The following is a 19396-nucleotide window of genomic DNA, read 5'->3' on the forward strand; positions in this document are numbered from 1 at the left end:
TATACAAGTCCAACATCCTCTGGACAATATTTCCATCATGACCTTCGGCTGTGAACCGAGAGGAGGACAGCTCTGATGTTGAGTGCCTTCGACCAGCGTACTGAACCATATCAATACCCGCAGCAAAGGTAATATCGGATTTGAAGTGTCTGACTTCCTGTTTATTGTCTTCTGGCATTTGTCGCTGATCACAAAGCATACAAATAATGCACGAAAAGCTAACCTCCAGCTCAATCGCGCAAACACAGATGAGCCGTATCCAGAATGAATTGAAAGATCTCAGACTAGGTATGAAGACTGTCGCGTTACACAGCTCGTAGACTCGTGACGAAAGAATCGTTCGCTTGTGAAGATAGCCATCTTTCCATCTATAGTCCGTGGTGACCGTCCGACAACGCTGTAAATGATGACCCTGTCTAGCATCAATCTCAACACCCAACAAAAACMCCGCCGTCCCGTMCCCCGCCGCATCAACCTCCTGCGCAACTCGCGCAAACATTCGTATCGCTTCCAGAACCTCTACATCATGCGCATTACTGACGCAAATCTCGAGAACGCACCATGGTCTGCGGAGGATGACCAGTAACGTCTCTATCTTGCTGCGCTGCCCGATTATGCAGTGGCTTTTGTGGAGGGAGGCGTTGAGGAGGAAATGTGGTATTTCGCGGTGGATGAGATTATGGGCCGGATGGGTTGTGGTGGATGATGGAGATGTGTTTAGGGAGTGGATTTTCAGAGTCGCGTGTTCTGGTGGTGAATGGGCTATGTCGTGCCAGGATGTATATATCGGTAGAGATTCAGCTATGCTATCTGCGAGGACGCGTAGTCTTTCTATTGTATTGGACAACTCATCCCCGCCGGCAGATGAGTGTAAGATATCCGTCCAAAGAGGCGGTAATGTAGCCGTTGAGTAGATTGCGAATACTTCATGATTCAGTCCTACCCCGCCGCCCTTGTCGCTCCTTGCGCATGTTGCGAGGAGGTTTGGCGTGTTGCGTTTGCTGGTGTATTTCCTATCATCGCCTAATGTGTGTTGCGTTTGTTCGTGGTTCGTGATTGACTCTTCATGCGGGGAACCAGAGTGTCTACCACTATCAGAAGATGCTTTTGGGTTCAGTGCCCCATCTTGATTCATTTCCTTTAGCCCAAAGTCTCAAGCTGTGTGTCAGAATACAGACATCATGGCACGATTGTTGTCATCGATATTCGTGAATTGTGGATAGCGATGTTTGGCTCAGTGTTTGATGGTGATGGTGATGCGGGGTCATAAGGAATGTCGCAGTTGCTGAGGGGAATACATGGATGTCGGTTATCTGAATTTATAATACTTCACAGGAGTCGGGGAGCTGATTAGGAAGTTAGTCGACTTGGATAAAGAATGAGTCAGTTGAAGAGAGAAAAAGGTACACGTGACGAGGCGCAGTAGATGTCGTATCTGAGACTCCAGCTGATATATCGAGTCATGTGTTTTATCTTCAAACCACAAGATCTACACAAAAATGCAAAACATACGGAATAGATCAATATAATAACGTAAATTCATAATGGTATATAGCCTCAATCTCTTGCAACGTTCATCACCAAGCCAACAAGCACACGCCATACGCCATGCAACCGATTCCCTCATTTGACGACAGTAGAAAAATCGTGGCAGCGTAAATGAGACAGACAAATGACACAAACATTCTTGGTAATTTACAAAAAGTATTCACTACGTCCAGGTCTCGACGAAGGCACGTGTCGCTGATCATCGCTGACGGCGCTGAAAAGTTTGAATGTAGGTTTGAGGTCTTCGCGGATTTCGCAAACGGACGCCAAATTGCCGCAACGGTAGCAGTAGTTTGGCGCACTCCAGACTGTGACGACGTTTTGTTTGGCGAAATGGTATTTGTAGCCTTCGTTGACCAGTTGATGGGCTCGTGCGATTAGGCTGAGATCGTTGACATGGCAAAATTCTTCGGCAACTTTGTTTCCAAATAGCCATCCTGAAACAGTCAGTAGGTGGTCATAAAAATATGCAGTGAAAAACGAACCAGCTCCTCGTGGGCTGACAGCCCATGTTTCCACGTCGGCCGCATCTTCAGGATCCGACCACACCAAATCACAAAACGCTCCCTCATGGGGGATCTCCTGTGCTCGAGCAACGACACGGACTTGATCGAGCGTTCTAATCTCCGGACTCAATCCACCATGCACACACAAGACCTTGCCATCAATGATCGCACCCAACGTCATGAAATCAAAGACCTGACAGCAGGCTTTCCAAACCGATGCATTGCCGTATTTTTGAAAGCATTCTTCGTAAAATCCATAAACTTGCGTAATCTGTCGTGACTCGTGGTTTCCGCGTACTAACGTTATACGGTCGGGATATCTAATCCGTCAGCACATTATCCTCAAAGCGATGAAAGACGAGAAAGAAGACTAACTTGACTTTGAGGCATAGCAAAAGAGTTAAAGTCTCCAAGCTGAAATACCCTCGATCGACGTAGTCGCCCAGAAAAACAAAATTGCCAGGAGGAGGACCAGTCACTTCTTTTGACGATCCACTGCCAGAACGGCCTCTGCCAGAAGCACTATCATCGACATCCTGCAGACTGTCTACATTTTTGATTTTCTTCCGCAATTTCGGGTCTGTTATCGTCGAGGGAGGCTCGATATCGTCGGATGTGATGACCGGAGGTGTGTTCGCTGGGGGTTCGACGTTCGTCTCATTTGGCATTCCGCCGGCCACTCGAAAGAGCTCCAATAAATCGTAAAACTGTCCGTGTATATCACCACATATCGTGACAGGCGAAGAGACCGGTTGTATGTTTGATTCTGCCGAAATGAGCGACTCGAGCGAAAGAAAAGAAAGTGATCCTGCACAAACCTTCCATCATGAATTCCTTGACAATGTCACATAATTGCTTCATATGATGCTCTGATAGATATTTGCAGTCTTTGGCTGCTTGCAGCCATTCATCTGGACCAGCATTTCGTTTCAACTTGGCTGGCCCAGGTGCTGGAATGGTCTTGTCGGTCATTGTAATGTGTTTAGTAATTGGCGATTATGAAGGGGTTGCGGACGTTGTAGTCCAGTAATACACACGCACAGAATCTAATGATTGAGTGAAAAGTGAGTAGAAGAAATATCAAGCACTAGAATTTCAAGAGCCCCCAGACATAAACAGCCTGTGCAGGTATTAGTTGAGTGAGAGTCGTCAAAGGCTGTTCTGCTGCGGGGAGAATAACCGTGACGGCACTTGCCGCACAGTTGGTTTATTTCGGACACCGTACTATCAGATCTATCTTGGAGGGACATCCCAAGAAAAGATCAAGTTGTCCTACTACGTGATGCTGGCTTTTTAATTATTGTTGTTACTGAAGTGTGAAGCTAGTTATTTCATTTTACAGGATCAAAATTCTACATACCCAACACTCTGGTACCCCACCCTGCACACTTGCTATGACACAGTCAATCGCCAAAGAAGCTGGCATTATCCAGCTGCCACTATCAGCAACACAGAAAGCAGCCCCAGCAAAGCGTGCTCCGAAAGTCGCTGCACCAAGACTCAAACTCATTGTTCGTCGTCTTCCTCCTGGACTTACACGAGCCGAATTCGAGACTGGTCTGGGCGATGAGTGGAAAGTAGGACGAGGCAAGATTGACTGGTTTCAGTTCAAACCAGGCAAGATCTCAAAAGAGTGCGCTTACTATTCAACTTGACAATTTTAGTCATCTGCTCGAAGCTAACATTACGTTATTAGTCCCGCCAAACCATCTCGTCCTGCCCGAGCCTACGTACATGTGCTATCAGAAGAAATTATTGGTTCCTTGTCGGACAAAGTCAGAGATACATCGTTCCATGATGCACGAAACACCTCGAATGATCCTGTTCTCCTTGGTCCGCCATCAGTCGAATTCGCCCCATACGCACGAGTACCAGGAAGCCGCTCAAGGAAGGACGGAAGACAAGGAACCATCGACCAGGACCCTGAATTCGTTGCATTCCTCGAAAGCTTGACGAACCCGATCACGAAACCCATTCCGGTCGAAGGCGAAGCAGAGAAGAAAGAAGAAGAAGAGGTTACTATTACTCCCTTGGTTCAGTTTATAAAAGAGAAGAAAGCAAGCAAAGCCAGAGACTCTGCATCGGGCAAGTCTTCTAAACGAGGCGCCAAAGAGAAGGAAAATAAGACCGAGAAGGTGGAAAGCAAGAAACTCTTAAAGAGACCAGACCGCGAATCAATAGCGGACTCTATACCAGCATCTCMAGAAAAGAAGCCAGTTACAGCAAAGGTTGAGAAGGCTACAAAGGAGGCCGTGAAAGCTGCCAACAAACAAGCTTCTGCCACCAAAACGAAACAAGCCTCCGCGAAAGAAGCAGCACATACACCTGCAGAAACATCGACGACTGAACGCAAAAGGGAGCGAGGCGATGCGAGAGCTGCAGCAATCATTCTACAGCGCGATTTGGGTCTCGCACCATCTGGTGGTCGACGGCGTGGAAGAGCCGCTGCTGCAGCAACTACAGAGGGTGATCGTGCCAAAGCTGAAGAGAAAGCAGAATCTGTTCCCACAACACCTACGATACCAACAGGGCCGAAGGCTCCCAGAACGAGCGCAAAAGCGGCCAAGGATACTACGTCTAAAGCTGCTGCTACGAAAGCTGCCGCGACTACCACAGCAGCAACACCAATAGAGTCCGCATCTACGATAACGGACAGCACCATCCCAGTAACTACGCCTCGAGCACCAAAAACAGCAAAACAACAAAAGCCCAAACCCGCTGCTGCACCATTGACCGCTACACAAGCATTCCTCAAACACGCGAACCCATCACAGGGCGTGACAGAAGAACTTCTCGACACCGCGTTTAGTGCTTTTGGAAAAGTGACTAAGGTCGAAATAGACAAAAAGAAGGGATTTGGTTATGTCGATTTCGCCGAAGCAGAGGGTCTCCAAAAGGCCATTGCAGCTAGTCCTGTGACTGTGGCACAGAGTCAGGTCGTGGTTCTTGAGAGGAAGAACCCACCTGCACAGCAAGCTAAGGCAGCTGCTAAACCTGTTGAGACTGCTTTGCAGGCATCGCCTACACCTCCTACTCAACAGCCTGGTGGTGGAAATCAGAAACGGTCACGGGGGCCTCGCAGTCGAGGAGGCAGGGGAAAGGGAAAAGCAGCAGGTGAAGGAGAAAATACAGGAAAGCCTGAGGGAGTAAGTAGCGAGATATGATCGTAGATGTATGTAGCAGAGAATATCGTCACGAAATATGATACCCCTTAGACGGACAGATACCATTCATGATGCATCTTAAGAAATGTACGGCAACCCAAGTATACAGATCGAGCATTACGAACTAGTCAATCATTACATAAAAGTCGATAGTAGTCGATACTGATGCAAAATGGTTCATAAACAGATCTGAATTGTTGACTATCATCTAGCTAAACGCAGAAAGCAAGGCCTTTCAGACCTCCTCGACACCCACCAAGTCCAGCCGACCGAAGTCAAGACGCCAAAACAAGGTAAAGATCATCACCACTCCCTGGAGAAAAGTGCGTCGTCTCTGTATATCCCGGAGGACAGTACAAGAAAGTTCAACACAACTCTCGAGGCGGGAGTAAACGGACAAACTGCTAAAAAACAGAATGCCAACAAAATTTCACTTTAGGGTATCGAGGACATGGAGGTCATCAGCAAGGGTGGGATATGTGGCTATTTTCGAAAAAACAGCGGAGGACGTCTACTAATGAAATGATTCTTTGAAGTAGAGTCGCTATGAAAAAAAGAAAGAAAGAAAAAGGCCAAAAGAGCGAGGAGAGGAAGGCTGTTTATATAGACGAGATTTCCAGGTGCGCTAGGCTGGTTTGGGATAGGTGTTTTCGGTGAGCTGCAGAGTTTTTTCATTGTGGACCCTGTTTGCTCTGTTTGCTCCATCGAAGGTGTGTTGTTTGGCGCTACCTCCGCTGTTGGGCCAATGACAGCGCTTAATCAGTTTATCTCTCGTTTGTTTTTTGATGTTTTGTACGTTTGCATCTTTTTTCTTTCTCAAGACAGACGGATTGCCCAGTCAAATGGAATTTTCATTACAAATGGAAAGCTTTTCTTTGTTTATTCGGTAGGCGTTCTCTTCATGAATGCCGAAATCAATCATTGAGGACGTTGGTGCAGGTTGCAGCAGATTACAAGGTATATTCACCGGTGTTTGACTATTTTCATGGAATCTCAACAATATCCTCATGTACGCCTCTACCAAAGGAATTTGAACCGGTTCTGAGTCCATTCTATAGCTTAATTTGTTATGTCAGCCTTTCCGCCTCAAAAATGGAAAGGTCGCGTGTATCAAGCGGCTAGCGCGACAATTTGGCCGCCTCTTGACGCGCCATTCAATTAGAGTTCAATATACCCCAAACGCGGTTAGTCACTATGGCACTAACCCAAACGGGCTCTATTTCAATATACTTATCGCTAGGCGGCTACCTAGATATTCTTCCGTGGATGCATACTTGTACTGGGGCGCTGGTTAATTGCATCTTGGTGTGACTATGTTCGAAGTTTCAATGGAGTCTGCAGTGCCGATCTTGGACCAAACCCCAGAGACGCCGCACTCGCTGCGAAAGCTTTTGGAGCGAATTTTCCACGATTAAACCTTTTCAAACGCAGCCTTCACCCGTACAATTTATTGGCTTTTGCCTATCCAACTACGAAAGCGTCGCTGGGGCCGAGGCTTATAATTCTTATCACAAGCAAAAGCAGTGCCTTCAAGGACTATTGTGCCAATGCCTGGGCCTTTTTGTTTGGACGTACGAGATTCAAGGTACGCGTGGTCAGTATGAGCGACATCACCAAAGTAGAATATGTAAAAGCCACCGGTGCTAATCCTAGGCTCTTAATTCTTGATCGTGCCTACAAGGAAGAGCACTGACTGGCATTGGCCGCATTTTTTCAGGAACAGGTACAGCAACGACCGCGGCTGCCGGTAGAGCATTTATAAGTGTAGTGTACGAAAACTCTGATGCGATGTATCCTTCATCACTGACACAAGGGATCAGGCGCTACTTTTAACCTTTTCGCCTTCGGCGCCAGACAGCGTGTTACTCGACGTTTACGTACAAACCAGTGAACCAAAACGGCGGAATCGCAGGGGACTTCAGTAGTGAGGACGACAGGAATGTTAGTGGCAGCAAAAATTACGATCCGAAGTATCGCCCCAACTTTATCTGGATCAATGAACCGCCCGGCGATGTAAAGGCCAAGGATTTTGCGGAACGCTATCTGCTGCCGTTTGTCCACGAAGATATACAGCAGCTGGCTGATATCGTGCGCCGAGTAGTCGACTTCCCATGTCCTGGCACTGTATTTCGTGACGTGCTTGGTATTTCTAGGCAGCGCAGTGGGCTGACCCTAACCACATCGCTGCTACAAAGCCATTTTGCCGGTCGCTGGCGCAAATTCGGTGCGATCGTGACTTGCGAGACCAGTGGCATCGACTTTGCGACACCTTTAGTCGCGCATACCCTGTGCGCGGTATGAAAGCTTTTGGAAAAGGCTGGCGTCGACGCGGAGAAATTCAGCATCATGGTCGTGGCGGAGTTTCCTGTTCATCGCGGTAGGGACTATTTGCGTCGACGTTATTTTGATAAAGTGAGTATTCATAGCCTTCTGGTTTTTGGTAATCCTTGAGAGATGGAGGATGGAACGAACTGTGAAATTTTTAATCTAATGATAGAATACTCTCACGGTCAATGTATGCTATCGGTTGCTATATTGTTATGACATCTACTGATGTTGGTGCATTAGGTCTTTGTTGGGTCAGTGCTATCAGAGTTGTCTAGGTCATACCAAGTCATGCGAACTTGACTCGGTGGCCGTACTKAACTCTGTACAGCAGAATCATAGCTTATCACGCACGTCAGTCGAAAGCAATAGAACTCGAGTAAGAATCTTTGCAAAGCCCAAGAACACTCAGTATGCAAGTAATTACACCCGGGTGAACAGACCCTCGGCAAGCATCGGACATGCTCCGTTGCTTTTATCTCGTCTCTTTGAGCTTTGACCACGCACAAGGCGAAGAGCCAGTGAGCTAGTGACATGCTTTTGAAGTGCTCAAGTCTAAATGAACGGTAGATGGAAGGGTAGAGAGCCAAAAGACTTATCAAAATATTAGGTAACCTCATCTGACCGTCCTACATACCCAAATCCAGCCACCAACACCCTGCTTAACTTTCGCGGACAAAGCCGAGACTTCTCTTCGCCAAATGTCCGAAGCTGCATTAGCGTCAAAACCAAGACAATCTTAGAGACGCCAAAGCTATATCCTATATCAAGACTGGAAATCTAGCGAACGAATCGCCTACTAGTAGTAGAAATTGAGCCTATCGCTTTGCAAATCAACGGTAGGACAATCCAGAATAGGGTCTTGGCCATATTTTAGCACGCAGTAGAGTGTATTGGCATATACGACGCAGCTGACCCGTCCAATCTTACCCCGTGGGGATCGTCTGCTTGGGGTTTTCCGGGGACCGGGGACCAGCCCGATAGTCGCTAGGCCTAAAGCAGAATTCACTGGTTGTTGCCCATTAGGACTTCTATTTCAAGTCAATTCCCCCGGCGATTTATCTGTTCTCCCATTGTATTTGTCCTTAGTCAGTCTCGGACATCTCTCTTCCTTTTTCTCAAAGTATCGTTATTTGAAGCAGCCCACCATGACTGCAGCCTATAAAGAGACTGGCCGCCCTGCCAGTGCAGATGAAAACATCGTCAAAGAAGATATTGCTCATCTAGAGGTTGAGGAGAACAACAAGGATGTCGACAATGTGATCGAGAAGCCTGAAAGTATTCGGGACTTGAGCCCCGAAGAACTTCAGCAATTGGAGACCAGAATGGTTCGCAAAATTGACATGGTTATTATGTATGTCTGGGTGTCGACCATTTCTATTCTTGACTTAAATGATGACTGATAATATTGATTCAGGCCGATTATGGGTGTCCTTTATATTCTCAACTGTGAGTTGATACTCCTTGATCGTCAAGTATTTCCGAACTTGACTAACAACATCAGATGTGGATCGATCTGCGCTCGCAGCTGCCAAAGTTTACGGTATCATGGACGATCTGCACATGAGCACCAACGACTTTGCGACTGCTATTTCCATTCTTTTCGGTAAGGCTATATCTTTACGTCAAGTCCCAGCTTTAAAGGTCTAACAACACACAGCCGGTTATATTCCGTTTCAGATTCCTTCGAACCTGCTTATGACCAGAATTACTCGCCCCGGCCTATGTGAGTAACTATATACCATTACTCCACAGCACCCCTTGCTGATAGATCAAAGATATTTGCAGCGCAGCCGCCATCTGGGGTTGCGTAAGTGCCTGTACAGCCGCCGTCAAATCCTACCATGGCCTCCTGGCAGTTCGTGTCATGCTGGGTGTAACCGAAGCCGTGTTTTTCCCTGGGGTTATTTATTTTATGAGTGCTTGGTACACCAAGAGCGAACTGGGTAAACGTCTTGGAGCTTTGTTCATGTTTCAGATGATTGGTAGTGCTTTTGGTGGGTTTATTGCTGCTGCGTGTTTGACACTTGATGGTCGTTATGGTATTGCTGGTTGGAGATGGCTCTTTATTGTGTACGTATTCCTTGCTTCCTCAAAATCACCTTCAGACGGATCTTTACTAATATTAACAGGGAGGGCACCACGACAATTGGTTGCGGTCTCATCTCCGCCATGCTCATGCCGGAATACCCACATAACGCACGCCTTCTCAAGCCCATCGAACGCGACTATGCAGTGTGGCGTATCGAGATGGAAGCCGGTGCCGGTGAAGCCCACGAAGAAACTACTGCTCTCAAAGGATTCAAACTCGCAATCATGGACCCCAAGGTCTGGGCTTTGGTTTGGTGCATGGGCATGAGTCAGGCTATGGGTTCAACTGTCAACTTCTTTCCGTAAGTTATTTTCCGGATATTGACTGTAGTACACATCCTTACTGACTGGACCAGCACCATTGTCGGATCATTGGGATTCAGCAAGAATATTACTTTGTTGCTCACTGCTCCTCCTTACATCCTTGCAACAATTGTGTTCTACATCATCAGTTATATCAGTGATGTATGCACTCTGTACTTCTTTTCTAATCAAATCAACTGACAATGAGACCGAATTAGCGCACAAATATGATTCTACCCGTCCATCTCTTCAGTCTCGCCATCGCAGTAGTCGCCTACGTCATTTCGATATGTACTCTCAAACTCGGCGGTCGATACTTCGCCATGATGTTGATGCCTTGTGTCGTTGCCGGCCCCCAGATCTTTCTGTACAAGACACTGAACATCCATATGGCTCGACCTTATCCCAAGCGCGCCGCTGGTGTAGCCATGATCAATGCCATTGGTGGACTGTCGAATGTGTGGACGAGTTATCTATACTTTAGCTCGCCGCATTATTATGCTGCGTTTGGAACTTGTAAGTCTTCCACTACTTGTCGATGCATCTTTTCCAAAGTTCTGTGCTAACTCGTCGTTGTTAGTGATCGGCTGCGCAACCGCATTCTTTATCGTCATCGTTGGTTACACAATCCACGTCCGACGCTTAAATAAGCTTCTGGCTGGTACTCCTGAAGAGCAACGCCGTGCCATGAAGAGTGGCGTCACCCAGCAACAAGTCGATTTGGGATGGCGCTATTTGGGGTATTAGACCTTCCAGGAGGCCCGATTGGGTTATATCAACTGGTAGTTACCATGGGCGAATGGCGACCGGTCCGTGAATATAAGACGATGATACCTAACACCTACGGCGAACAGCTGTTATGTTTTTATGAGGACCGCCATGTTCATTCAGTGTCGCTCAAGGATACATGTAGCTCTGCAGTATGATATATGTAGTCATATATGAAAAAATGTCGACACGATTGGACGAACATGACTTTTGAAGGACAATTCTTAAACTATCATTCAAGTCATAATTGTACTGGTGACCATTCTCCCGATGTCGTTGCGCAGTCGACGCATAGGAGTTACTAATTATTCTTCTGTTTCTGACGAAGTATCGACGAAAGATATTTTCCAAGATGATATTGGCCCGAATCCTTGATAGTAGAATTGAAAATCGTATACGACTTGCTAGTAATTGACTGTCTATCTATCCTCTTTGTATCTCTATTTTCCAGCCTTTCTTCTATAAGAACTCGTTCTAGCCCAAGATTTCATCGCTGTTAGGACCATCAAATTAGTAAAAAGCCCGACCTCAAATGCAGGGGAAATGAGAACTCACGTATACAAATGATCCGGCATCCGAATTCCATCATTAATCGAAACACCCATCAACCGTCCTCCATCTACCGTCAACAGCGCACAGTTCATATACCCTCCACCAGGACTAGACAACAACAAGACGGGTCCAACCATCTCCTCGGGACGACCGGGACGACCTGCAGTACTTCGCAGCGCTGCCTTTTCGGCTTGATGATTGATGTTGTATTCATGTTTGCCGGCAGTGACACCAGTCATTTCGGAGGGGAAGATACCGGGGCAGATAGTGTTGACACGGATTTTCATTCTAAATGAGATTAGATTTGGATTTGAAAGTTTGAATTATGTAGTGGTAATTACGGGTGAAAACGACCGGCAAGAAGCTTTGAAAGATGAATGACTGTATGATGGTCAGTAAGGTCGTTGGCACAGTCGTCAAGGTTACTCACCGGCAGCCTTGGAGACACCATACGTCAGGGATCCCATAGATCTTATGAGTGTCAGCAACTATCATAAGAATAATTTTCTATATTACATACCTGATATTCCCCAATCCCGCCAACGAAGCAATCACGCAGACATTGGGGTCCTTCGATTTCCGCAGCAAGGGTATGAAGTTAACCGTGAGGAAGTATACGCCGTTGACATTGACTTGAAAACAATTAGTCAATGAGATGTGTATATTTGGTGTGATATGAGCTCTGACTTTGATTACTTCGGTCGAAATCTTCTCTATAGGTACTGTTAGCAAAAATCACGCCTTCTACTGGGATGGACAATGAATACGAACTCAATCAACCCATTGATGAGAAGATTTTCCACTTGGTCGGCTGGGGAAAGTCAGCTTCTATATCATCTATTGCTACTTATGAGAAGAAGCCGCACGGTCATTGTGATCCTTAGCCGTCACTCTCCAGGGGCTATTGACTCCCGCACAGTTTATGAGTGTATCAATCTATGAATCCATCATCCCGTCAGTATGTAAAATCGACGTAGTAGGACTTTCATAAAGGTAACCGACATGAGACTCCTTGGTAGCAATACTTTTAACAATAGCCTTACATCCTTCTGCAGTCTGCACATCTCCTTGAATTCTTGAGAAAGCCGACAAGTCAGTTTCATCTTCAACAAATGCAAAGCAGATATTATCTCACATATGAATATCTCCCCCAATTTCTTTCGCAGCGGTCTCTAACGTATCCTTGCGTCTCCCAGAAATGTACACTTTTGCGCCATTAACCGCAAACCCTTCAGCAATAGCTTTACCGAGACCAGAACCGCCGCCAGTAACAACGACGACTTTGCCCTTAACGGAGAAGAGGTCTTCGATTTTGAAAGAGACGTGTTGTTCTGCCATATTTTCGATTTTTGTTCGGTAGTTTTCATGTCTCTAGGAAGGAAATATTTCAGGTAAACTGGAGATTGAGATTGTTCATATCAAGAGCATTGCACTGGCCAGCTCGGAGTTCTTCCGAGTATGACCGAGTGCGGGGGATCTTGTATAGGGGACTGACTCGACTCCGCATAGATCATACACTATCGCAGGATCGGAGTTGTGAGCGAGAGCGATCGGCTGAGTACCAGATTGATACAGGTTTTCAAAGCATGGATCCAGTCGTGTTGGTGTCAAGTTGTATAGTTTTGCCGATGCCCTGAATAACTTCCCCGGACGTCCCCCGTGGAGCTTTAGGAAAACATAACCTGGAAAGATCAATTCCATGGATTCATGAAGAAATAAAATGAAACTGAAGAATCTTTACTTTTCATTCATGAAAAAGGAACATTGAACCTTTCTTGGAACTCAGCTTTGCATAGACCTGTAACGAGCAGCCGCACAACCATGTCCGCGGCTACAAACGTCGACGGCCCAAAGGCTATTGTCCTCACAGATGAAGAACGAGACAGCGGCGTAATGAGCGACATGAAGCTCTACGAAGCAATCGAGGCATTTTTTAGCGACGGTCTCGTCGTGGTCGAGAATGCCATCGATACTACGATCATCGACAAGTTGAATGAGAGGATGTTGCAAGATACGGAAAAGTTGCTTAGTGGGAATGGAGAGATACATTTCAAGTATGTTATTACTTTCCCCCCTACTTCATGAGCAATAGCTGATAGAATTTAGTCATTTGAACGTAAACGCAGCCACCAAAGGCGCGTCTGCAGGAGGAAACCTCTCACAAGTCCCACCTTTGGAAAAAGGTCCTAATACTTCACCTCTACAACCCCTATCTACATGACTGACCTGTCGACAATTCACAGAATGGCTCTTTCCTCAAGTCTACGCCAACAAACACGGCGCCCGAATTGTCTCCAACATTCTCGGTCCCAACCCTGAAGTCCACTTTATCCGCTCCAATACTCTCCTCGCAACCGAAGAGCGACAAGTGGTTCACGCCGATATTCGGTTTGAGCATCCTGAGCACCCATTCGCAATCGCCTTTAATACGTGTTTGATTGATGTTGGTCCTGAGAATGGAACCACAGAATTATGGTTGGGTACGCAGAATACGAATTTAGATTATCATCGAGAGTKGGGSGAGCCGATGATTGCGGAGGCAAAGTTGGAGGAGAGGAGAAAGGTGAGGCCGCCTTGTTATCCGAAAATTAAGAAGGGGTCTATTGTTTTGCGGGATTTGAGATTATGGTACGCACACATCTGCCCCTTGATGGAGGAATGGAAGGAACTAGTTAGGGCTAATTATGGCGATAGGCACGCCGGCATGCCAAACCCAACCTCAGATGTCCGCATCATGCTCGCCATCGTCTACTACGCTTCGTAAGTTCTCTGTAACATCCCCTGATCCATATGCTAACTACTACTCGGGAAAAAAGATGGTACAAAAACGGCGTAACGACGCCCATGCCCGTCTCGCTCCGTCCCACCATCAAAGGCTTGGAAGAATACGCAAAAACCAAGTTTGCGATTGATTGGGTGCCCGATGAAGGATACGATTATCTCAGTATCAAGTTTAGTAATAACTTTAGCTCGACGCTGACGCCGTGGGTTTGGGAGAGGATTCAGCATGTCAAGACTGTTAAGGGGTACTGAGTTAGTGGTTGGATGTACTGTATGTTGTTACTTCATAGAGTAACTAAGATGAAAGATATACGCCAACTCCAAAATCTTCATATGAACAATTAATTCGACACGCCTATGACTTGACATAATTCAATAGTTGACTAAATATTGTTCAAGGACTTTAAGGATTAGGCAAACCCCGCACTTCCCCAGGCTTTTCCCGAAGCGCTTTTCTGGCGATCCGCATCTCCGGACTTCTCTCCGCAAGCCAGCCCCGTCGCAACGATAATCAGATGTTTGAGATCAAGTAGGACAGGTAATAACTAAGTTTTGGATGAACCTCGACAACGCTGCGGCGGCCAACTTGCCGCTTAATTTCTGTATCTGGTTAACCCAGCTCGGCGTCATATGATTCATTGCTAGATTCGAAAGCCATGGAAATCAAGGCTATGGAAATGTTCTCATCAGTCGTTTTGGTAAAAGCCGAATACGAGTCCGACTCTTTGTTGGCGCTTAGTATCCCATAAAACAGCGTAAATAGACATACTCGGATAAGCTCGCTGTGATACGGAAAAGTACTCGCATGAGAATCAGTTGTAGAGATTCCACATTCCCATTCTTAAGCCTTGAATCGCATTTGATATGGAATTTTTATCAAGTTTCCGGCGAAGCGACATATGCCGCATATAATCACATGTCATGATCTTTAATAGTCTGGTATCTCCATGAACATTGCGTATGGTAGTCGTACCTACTCAGCCGATTGGTCATTCTTCGGTTTTTTGTTTCGAACCTTTCGAACACGTTGATCATTCGGATCGAAGCCTCCATTGCCCCAGAGAGCCCATTCCTCGGTTTCTCTCATATAATCTTCGGGGCGGAATGAGATACCTTCCGATTTTTCCTTCTCTAGCAACTCAAAGAATCGATCGTAATCGATTCTCGTATGCCATTTGCCATCAACTTTGAACCTGTCAGAGGCCAGTAGAATACAACAACTATGAGCGTGCTCTGCTCCAATTCCGTATCCCAACCCTCGTCTTTCGAGCTCGTCGTTCAATGCGAGCACAAATGCGACAACCTCCTCATAAAACGGAACATTCTTCATCGTGAGACCTACACCTGCGCTGGAACTTGTGCCGCAGTATGTGACGCCCTTGACTTCGATAAAACACGGCAATCCTTTCTCAACAAGGTCGGCGTACTCTTTGACCTCGTCATCGATGTTGAAACCTTTGACAAGTGTTAAGCGGAAGACAGTACGTTGAACATGTCTTTTCTCGCGGAGAATATCGAGACAACGCTGGAAGCGCTCCCAGAAATCACGGTGTAGAGGACGATCAATTCTTCGCAGACTTTCACGATTGCTCGCGTCGATAGATACGTATAATTGAGTGACGCGATGAAGAGTGGCTAATTGATCTGGGTGCTGTGCGTTGCATACCAAAAAGCTCGATATCTGTTCGTTGTGAAGCATACCGAGGAATTCATTAATATGGGGATAGAAGATGGGTTCCCCAACCAAACTCAAAGCGCAGTGTCGAATCCGCATAGCTTCGGCAAATCGTTCTGCACGAACACCAGGAATGCCCTTTAACATTTTGATCTTTTTGTAATGCCCTTCTTTGACGCCGTTGAAGATCATTTCCGGAGGGTCGACTTTCCATCGCCACGTTGTTCCTACAGGATTTGTACCATGGCGCCAGCAAAAGACACATTTATTGCTGCAAGACAATGACGGTGTAGTTTCCATGCAAAGATGTGACTTAATACCGTAGAAAGAGTACTTGTAGCATGAGCCCCGTCCTCGTAGTGCTGATTTGGTCCAACGACAGATTTTGACTCCAGAGTGAGACCCAACGATTGTGTAGCCTTGTTTCGTGAGCGATGCGTAGGTTGGTGACGTAGATGGTACCATTTCTTTCAAAGTTGTCGGGCTTGTCTGAACTTTGGATACTGTCGTAAAGTCAACAGGTATCGGGTCGCCTTTGCTTTTCTTTGCCCTGGCCCCGAAGTTGATATCTTCCAAGTCAACTACCGTCTGCGTTTTCTTGTTCGATGATTCATCTTCATCTTCTGCTGCAGACTCTTCATCACTTTCCAATGGGTCGCCACTACCAGCAACACCTTCGCCTAAGCCACCAGTCTGTGCTACTTCGAGCAGAATATCAGCCAACCCGTTCGTCCAATCTTTCAAGCAATCGAGTGCATCAGTCTTCGTATCGCCCATACCGAGAGGGTATGCACGCCTCTTGGCAGTGAGCTTGGCCATCCAGCGGTCTATTTCCTTGGCCTGAGAGCAGAACCCTTCTTCTTCCGAGGGCCAACCCTCCTTGTCACCAAATCCAAATACAGAGTATCCAGCCAAGCTCGACAATGGCGCAGTATCAATACGAAAGTCATTATGGGTCTCATCCAAATGAGCAATGAATGTGTCAATGATGGTATCAATATTGTAGGTTGGGATCAAGAAACAGTAGACGTATCTCGTATTTGGAGAGTTTGCTGGTGGCTTGGGTGCAGTGACGAAGTGATCGTCAAAATCAACTTCGGCCAGGTCGTAGATTTCTGGAGGAAGAAGGCCCCATTCTTCATCTTTTCCGGGTGATTTCTCTTGCGCCGCTGTACGCAATTCTTCTGAAAGCCAGCGCGCATGTGTCTGGGTGGATGCGGTCAACGAAGCGAAGAATATGACTGGTTTGATGTATGACGGTCCGTTTAATTCACCGGCTTTCTGTGTATCTTTTCCTCCACGGCGACCTTTATTGCCCACAACTCTCTTAGGGCCGGGTGCGACGGATTTTGGCGTTGACTTGACCTCGGTAACTGACTTTTGATCGAGTATAGGAGCGACGGGTTTCTCCTTGGGAATGGCAGATTCAAGACGCGGGGAGGGAGGAAGTGACGAAGATAGTGGGCTCTTTGACCGTTTAGTACCGAAAAACCGTACAAAAATAAAGAAGACTGCTAGCGAGACGATGATAGGAACTCGAAAGCTGTGCCACGTTGCCAGAAAACCTGCCATACACCAATTAGCACAGGCATTAGCCTACCAGAATTGATCATCCCTCTACCTGGCACAAATGAAGAGTCTGCCATAGCCAGAACCTTTCTCGTGGTTGAGAGAAGGTGACGATGGTGAATTTCAGTCTGATGAAAATTTAGACTGGATAGTGGCGGGGCACGTGAGTGTCTCGATGTTGTTCAGTCGGCCAGCATAGCAGGTGCAGGCAAGATGGTGTGTTCCAAGCGGGCGTATGTCTCCATGTAGAGCTATGAAGATATATAGAAAACGATGCCTCAAAACTCCCCCCGTTGAGTTTCTGTCGTGGTGAGGAGGCTTATTTTGCGTCTCTGTGGTTGATCGGTGTGGGGCGTACATAAGTATTTCATTGGCCAGACACGTGGGTCCTCCTTATCGCGTTATCGTCCGAGGCACGAAGTCATCGAGTGCTTTCGACCTTAACAACAACAACACATCTCTACATCATCTCATCTCATCTTGGATTGTTCAATCCATGATGGACACTCAATACGAAAAACATGGCCTCCTAGGCTGTGAAGACCGCTCTTCTTCGGAATTCTTCGAGACCAAAGAGGACCTTGCTACCATCACTGCCCCCCGCCGCTCTTTCCGCTCTCGGGCGTGGTCACTCGCGCTCGCTGCTCTATTGACATTGACTGCATTCGCTTACTGGGGTTCTTCATCTTTTACGTGTGGCCAGAAAGTGATGCCAATCAAAAGCATAGAACACCGCGTTCACGAGATTCTTTCCGAAACACCTCTTATCGGTAAGTAAACACTAGCTTCAACCTAAACTCTAGCTAATTGAGTAGACGGCCACAACGACCTTCCTATACTCGTACGAGCTATATATGGCAACAAAATCTATAGCTCCGACTTCGTCAAGCGGTTTCTTAGTGGAAATTTGACTGGCCACGTTGATGCACCACGCTTGGCCGACGGTCAAGTCGGCGGTACTTTTTGGAGTGTGTTCGTCCCATGCCCTGCAAACGGCGCGGATTTTTCGAGCGAGAATTATGCAGAGAGCGTCAGGATGACCTACGAACAGGTTGATGTCATGACAAGAATTCAACAGGAATTTAAGCATATTCTTTCCAAGCCGCCAAATGGTAGAACAGCCCTGAAAGAGTTCCGTCAAGGCAAAGTCATTTCGCCTTTTGGAATCGAGGGCTTGCACTCCATTGGCAACTCTCTCGCGCATCTTCGCTCATTCTACGAACTTGGCGTCAGATACGCGACGTTGACACACAATTGCCACAATATTTACGCCGATGCAGCTCTGGTCGAAGTCCCCGGCGCCGGAGTCAAAAAGGCAGATCCAGTGTGGAATGGTATCAGCGAAAAAGGGAAAATCATCGTTTCTGAGATGAACCGACTCGGTATGATCGTCGACCTGGCCCATGTTAGCGAAGCTACAATGCGCGATGTCCTCGGTGCCGGCAAAGATGACTGGATTGGTAGTGAAGCACCTGTGATTTTCAGCCATAGTTCCGCCTATGCTCTGTGCCCGCACCCTCGCAATCCGACAGATGAGACGTTGCAACTCGTCAAAAGGACTGGTTCGCTCGTCATGGTCAATTTTTATCCTCAGTTCATCAGTTGTACCGCATCCGATCGCGAAGACGGAATGCCTGACTTCTATCCCCCAAATGCAAGCCTTGCCCATGTTGCAAACCATATTATGCATATCGGTAACCTCATTGGCTTCGACCACGTCGGCCTGGGTAGTGACTTTGACGGCATCGAGTCTACGCCCAAGGGTCTGGAAGATGTCTCCAAGTACCCGGATTTGATTGCAGAGCTGCTTAGACGTGGAGTCAGCGATTCGGATGCTGCCAAGGTGGCTGGAGGAAATCTGCTTAGGGTGTGGGGCGAGGTTGAGAAAGTTGCGCTCGAGTTGAAGGCTGGCGGTGTAATGCCGGCAGAAGATGATATACCTCCTTTCGGGCCTGATATGATTTCTGTTTAGACTTGAGTGCATTATGTTAGATTGCCTATCCGACTTATCATAGAGCTATATTGTCGATGATTCAGCTAGTGTATAGTTCATTATTATTGTTATACACCAACATAGACCAAGGTAGTGTGGCTCCTCGTAAAATCATCTAAAT

General features: G+C 46.9%; 7 protein-coding genes across 7 annotated transcripts; 4 read left to right on the forward strand and 3 right to left on the reverse strand.

Annotated features, from left to right (window-relative positions):
* Positions 1 to 1695: 1695 nt before the first annotated feature.
* BHQ10_005237 (uncharacterized protein) lies at positions 1696 to 3026 on the reverse strand (the record flags this gene model as incomplete). Its single annotated transcript, XM_040877691.1, has 4 exons — positions 1696 to 1985; positions 2034 to 2374; positions 2430 to 2820; positions 2873 to 3026. The coding sequence occupies 4 exons, from the start codon at positions 3024 to 3026 to the stop codon at positions 1696 to 1698; spliced, it is 1176 nt and encodes a 391-aa protein (XP_040733741.1).
* A 422-nt stretch (positions 3027 to 3448) lies between these two features.
* Positions 3449 to 7519, forward strand: BHQ10_005238 (uncharacterized protein; the record flags this gene model as incomplete). The annotated part of the gene is made up of 3 exons (XM_040877692.1): positions 3449 to 3687; positions 3751 to 5200; positions 7073 to 7519. The coding sequence occupies 3 exons, from the start codon at positions 3449 to 3451 to the stop codon at positions 7517 to 7519; spliced, it is 2136 nt and encodes a 711-aa protein (XP_040733742.1).
* Positions 7520 to 8691: 1172 nt separating this feature from the next.
* Positions 8692 to 10684, forward strand: BHQ10_005239 (uncharacterized protein; the record flags this gene model as incomplete). The annotated part of the gene is made up of 9 exons (XM_040877693.1): positions 8692 to 8897; positions 8961 to 8992; positions 9048 to 9149; positions 9204 to 9269; positions 9322 to 9616; positions 9676 to 9936; positions 9991 to 10099; positions 10156 to 10453; positions 10518 to 10684. 9 exons carry the CDS (start codon positions 8692 to 8694, stop codon positions 10682 to 10684), a joined length of 1536 nt encoding a protein of 511 aa, XP_040733743.1.
* Positions 10685 to 11179: 495 nt separating this feature from the next.
* On the reverse strand, positions 11180 to 12595 carry BHQ10_005240 (uncharacterized protein; the record flags this gene model as incomplete). Its single annotated transcript, XM_040877695.1, has 7 exons — positions 11180 to 11198; positions 11261 to 11545; positions 11599 to 11638; positions 11688 to 11728; positions 11778 to 11889; positions 12301 to 12332; positions 12393 to 12595. The coding sequence occupies 7 exons, from the start codon at positions 12593 to 12595 to the stop codon at positions 11180 to 11182; spliced, it is 732 nt and encodes a 243-aa protein (XP_040733744.1).
* Positions 12596 to 13078: 483 nt separating this feature from the next.
* BHQ10_005241 (uncharacterized protein) lies at positions 13079 to 14290 on the forward strand (the record flags this gene model as incomplete). The annotated part of the gene is made up of 5 exons (XM_040877696.1): positions 13079 to 13311; positions 13364 to 13440; positions 13501 to 13885; positions 13952 to 14017; positions 14074 to 14290. The coding sequence occupies 5 exons, from the start codon at positions 13079 to 13081 to the stop codon at positions 14288 to 14290; spliced, it is 978 nt and encodes a 325-aa protein (XP_040733745.1).
* Positions 14291 to 15011: 721 nt separating this feature from the next.
* Positions 15012 to 17359, reverse strand: BHQ10_005242 (uncharacterized protein; the record flags this gene model as incomplete). Its single annotated transcript, XM_040877697.1, has 3 exons — positions 15012 to 15940; positions 16034 to 17278; positions 17335 to 17359. 3 exons carry the CDS (start codon positions 17357 to 17359, stop codon positions 15012 to 15014), a joined length of 2199 nt encoding a protein of 732 aa, XP_040733746.1.
* A 422-nt stretch (positions 17360 to 17781) lies between these two features.
* BHQ10_005243 (uncharacterized protein) lies at positions 17782 to 19254 on the forward strand (the record flags this gene model as incomplete). The annotated part of the gene is made up of 2 exons (XM_040877698.1): positions 17782 to 18052; positions 18098 to 19254. 2 exons carry the CDS (start codon positions 17782 to 17784, stop codon positions 19252 to 19254), a joined length of 1428 nt encoding a protein of 475 aa, XP_040733747.1.
* Between the last annotated feature and the right edge of the window lie 142 nt (positions 19255 to 19396).

Source organism: Talaromyces amestolkiae (assembly GCF_001896365.1).
Source record: "Talaromyces amestolkiae strain CIB chromosome Unknown scaffold9.1, whole genome shotgun sequence".
In the NCBI taxonomy this organism is placed as follows: Eukaryota; Fungi; Ascomycota; class Eurotiomycetes; order Eurotiales; family Trichocomaceae; genus Talaromyces; species Talaromyces amestolkiae.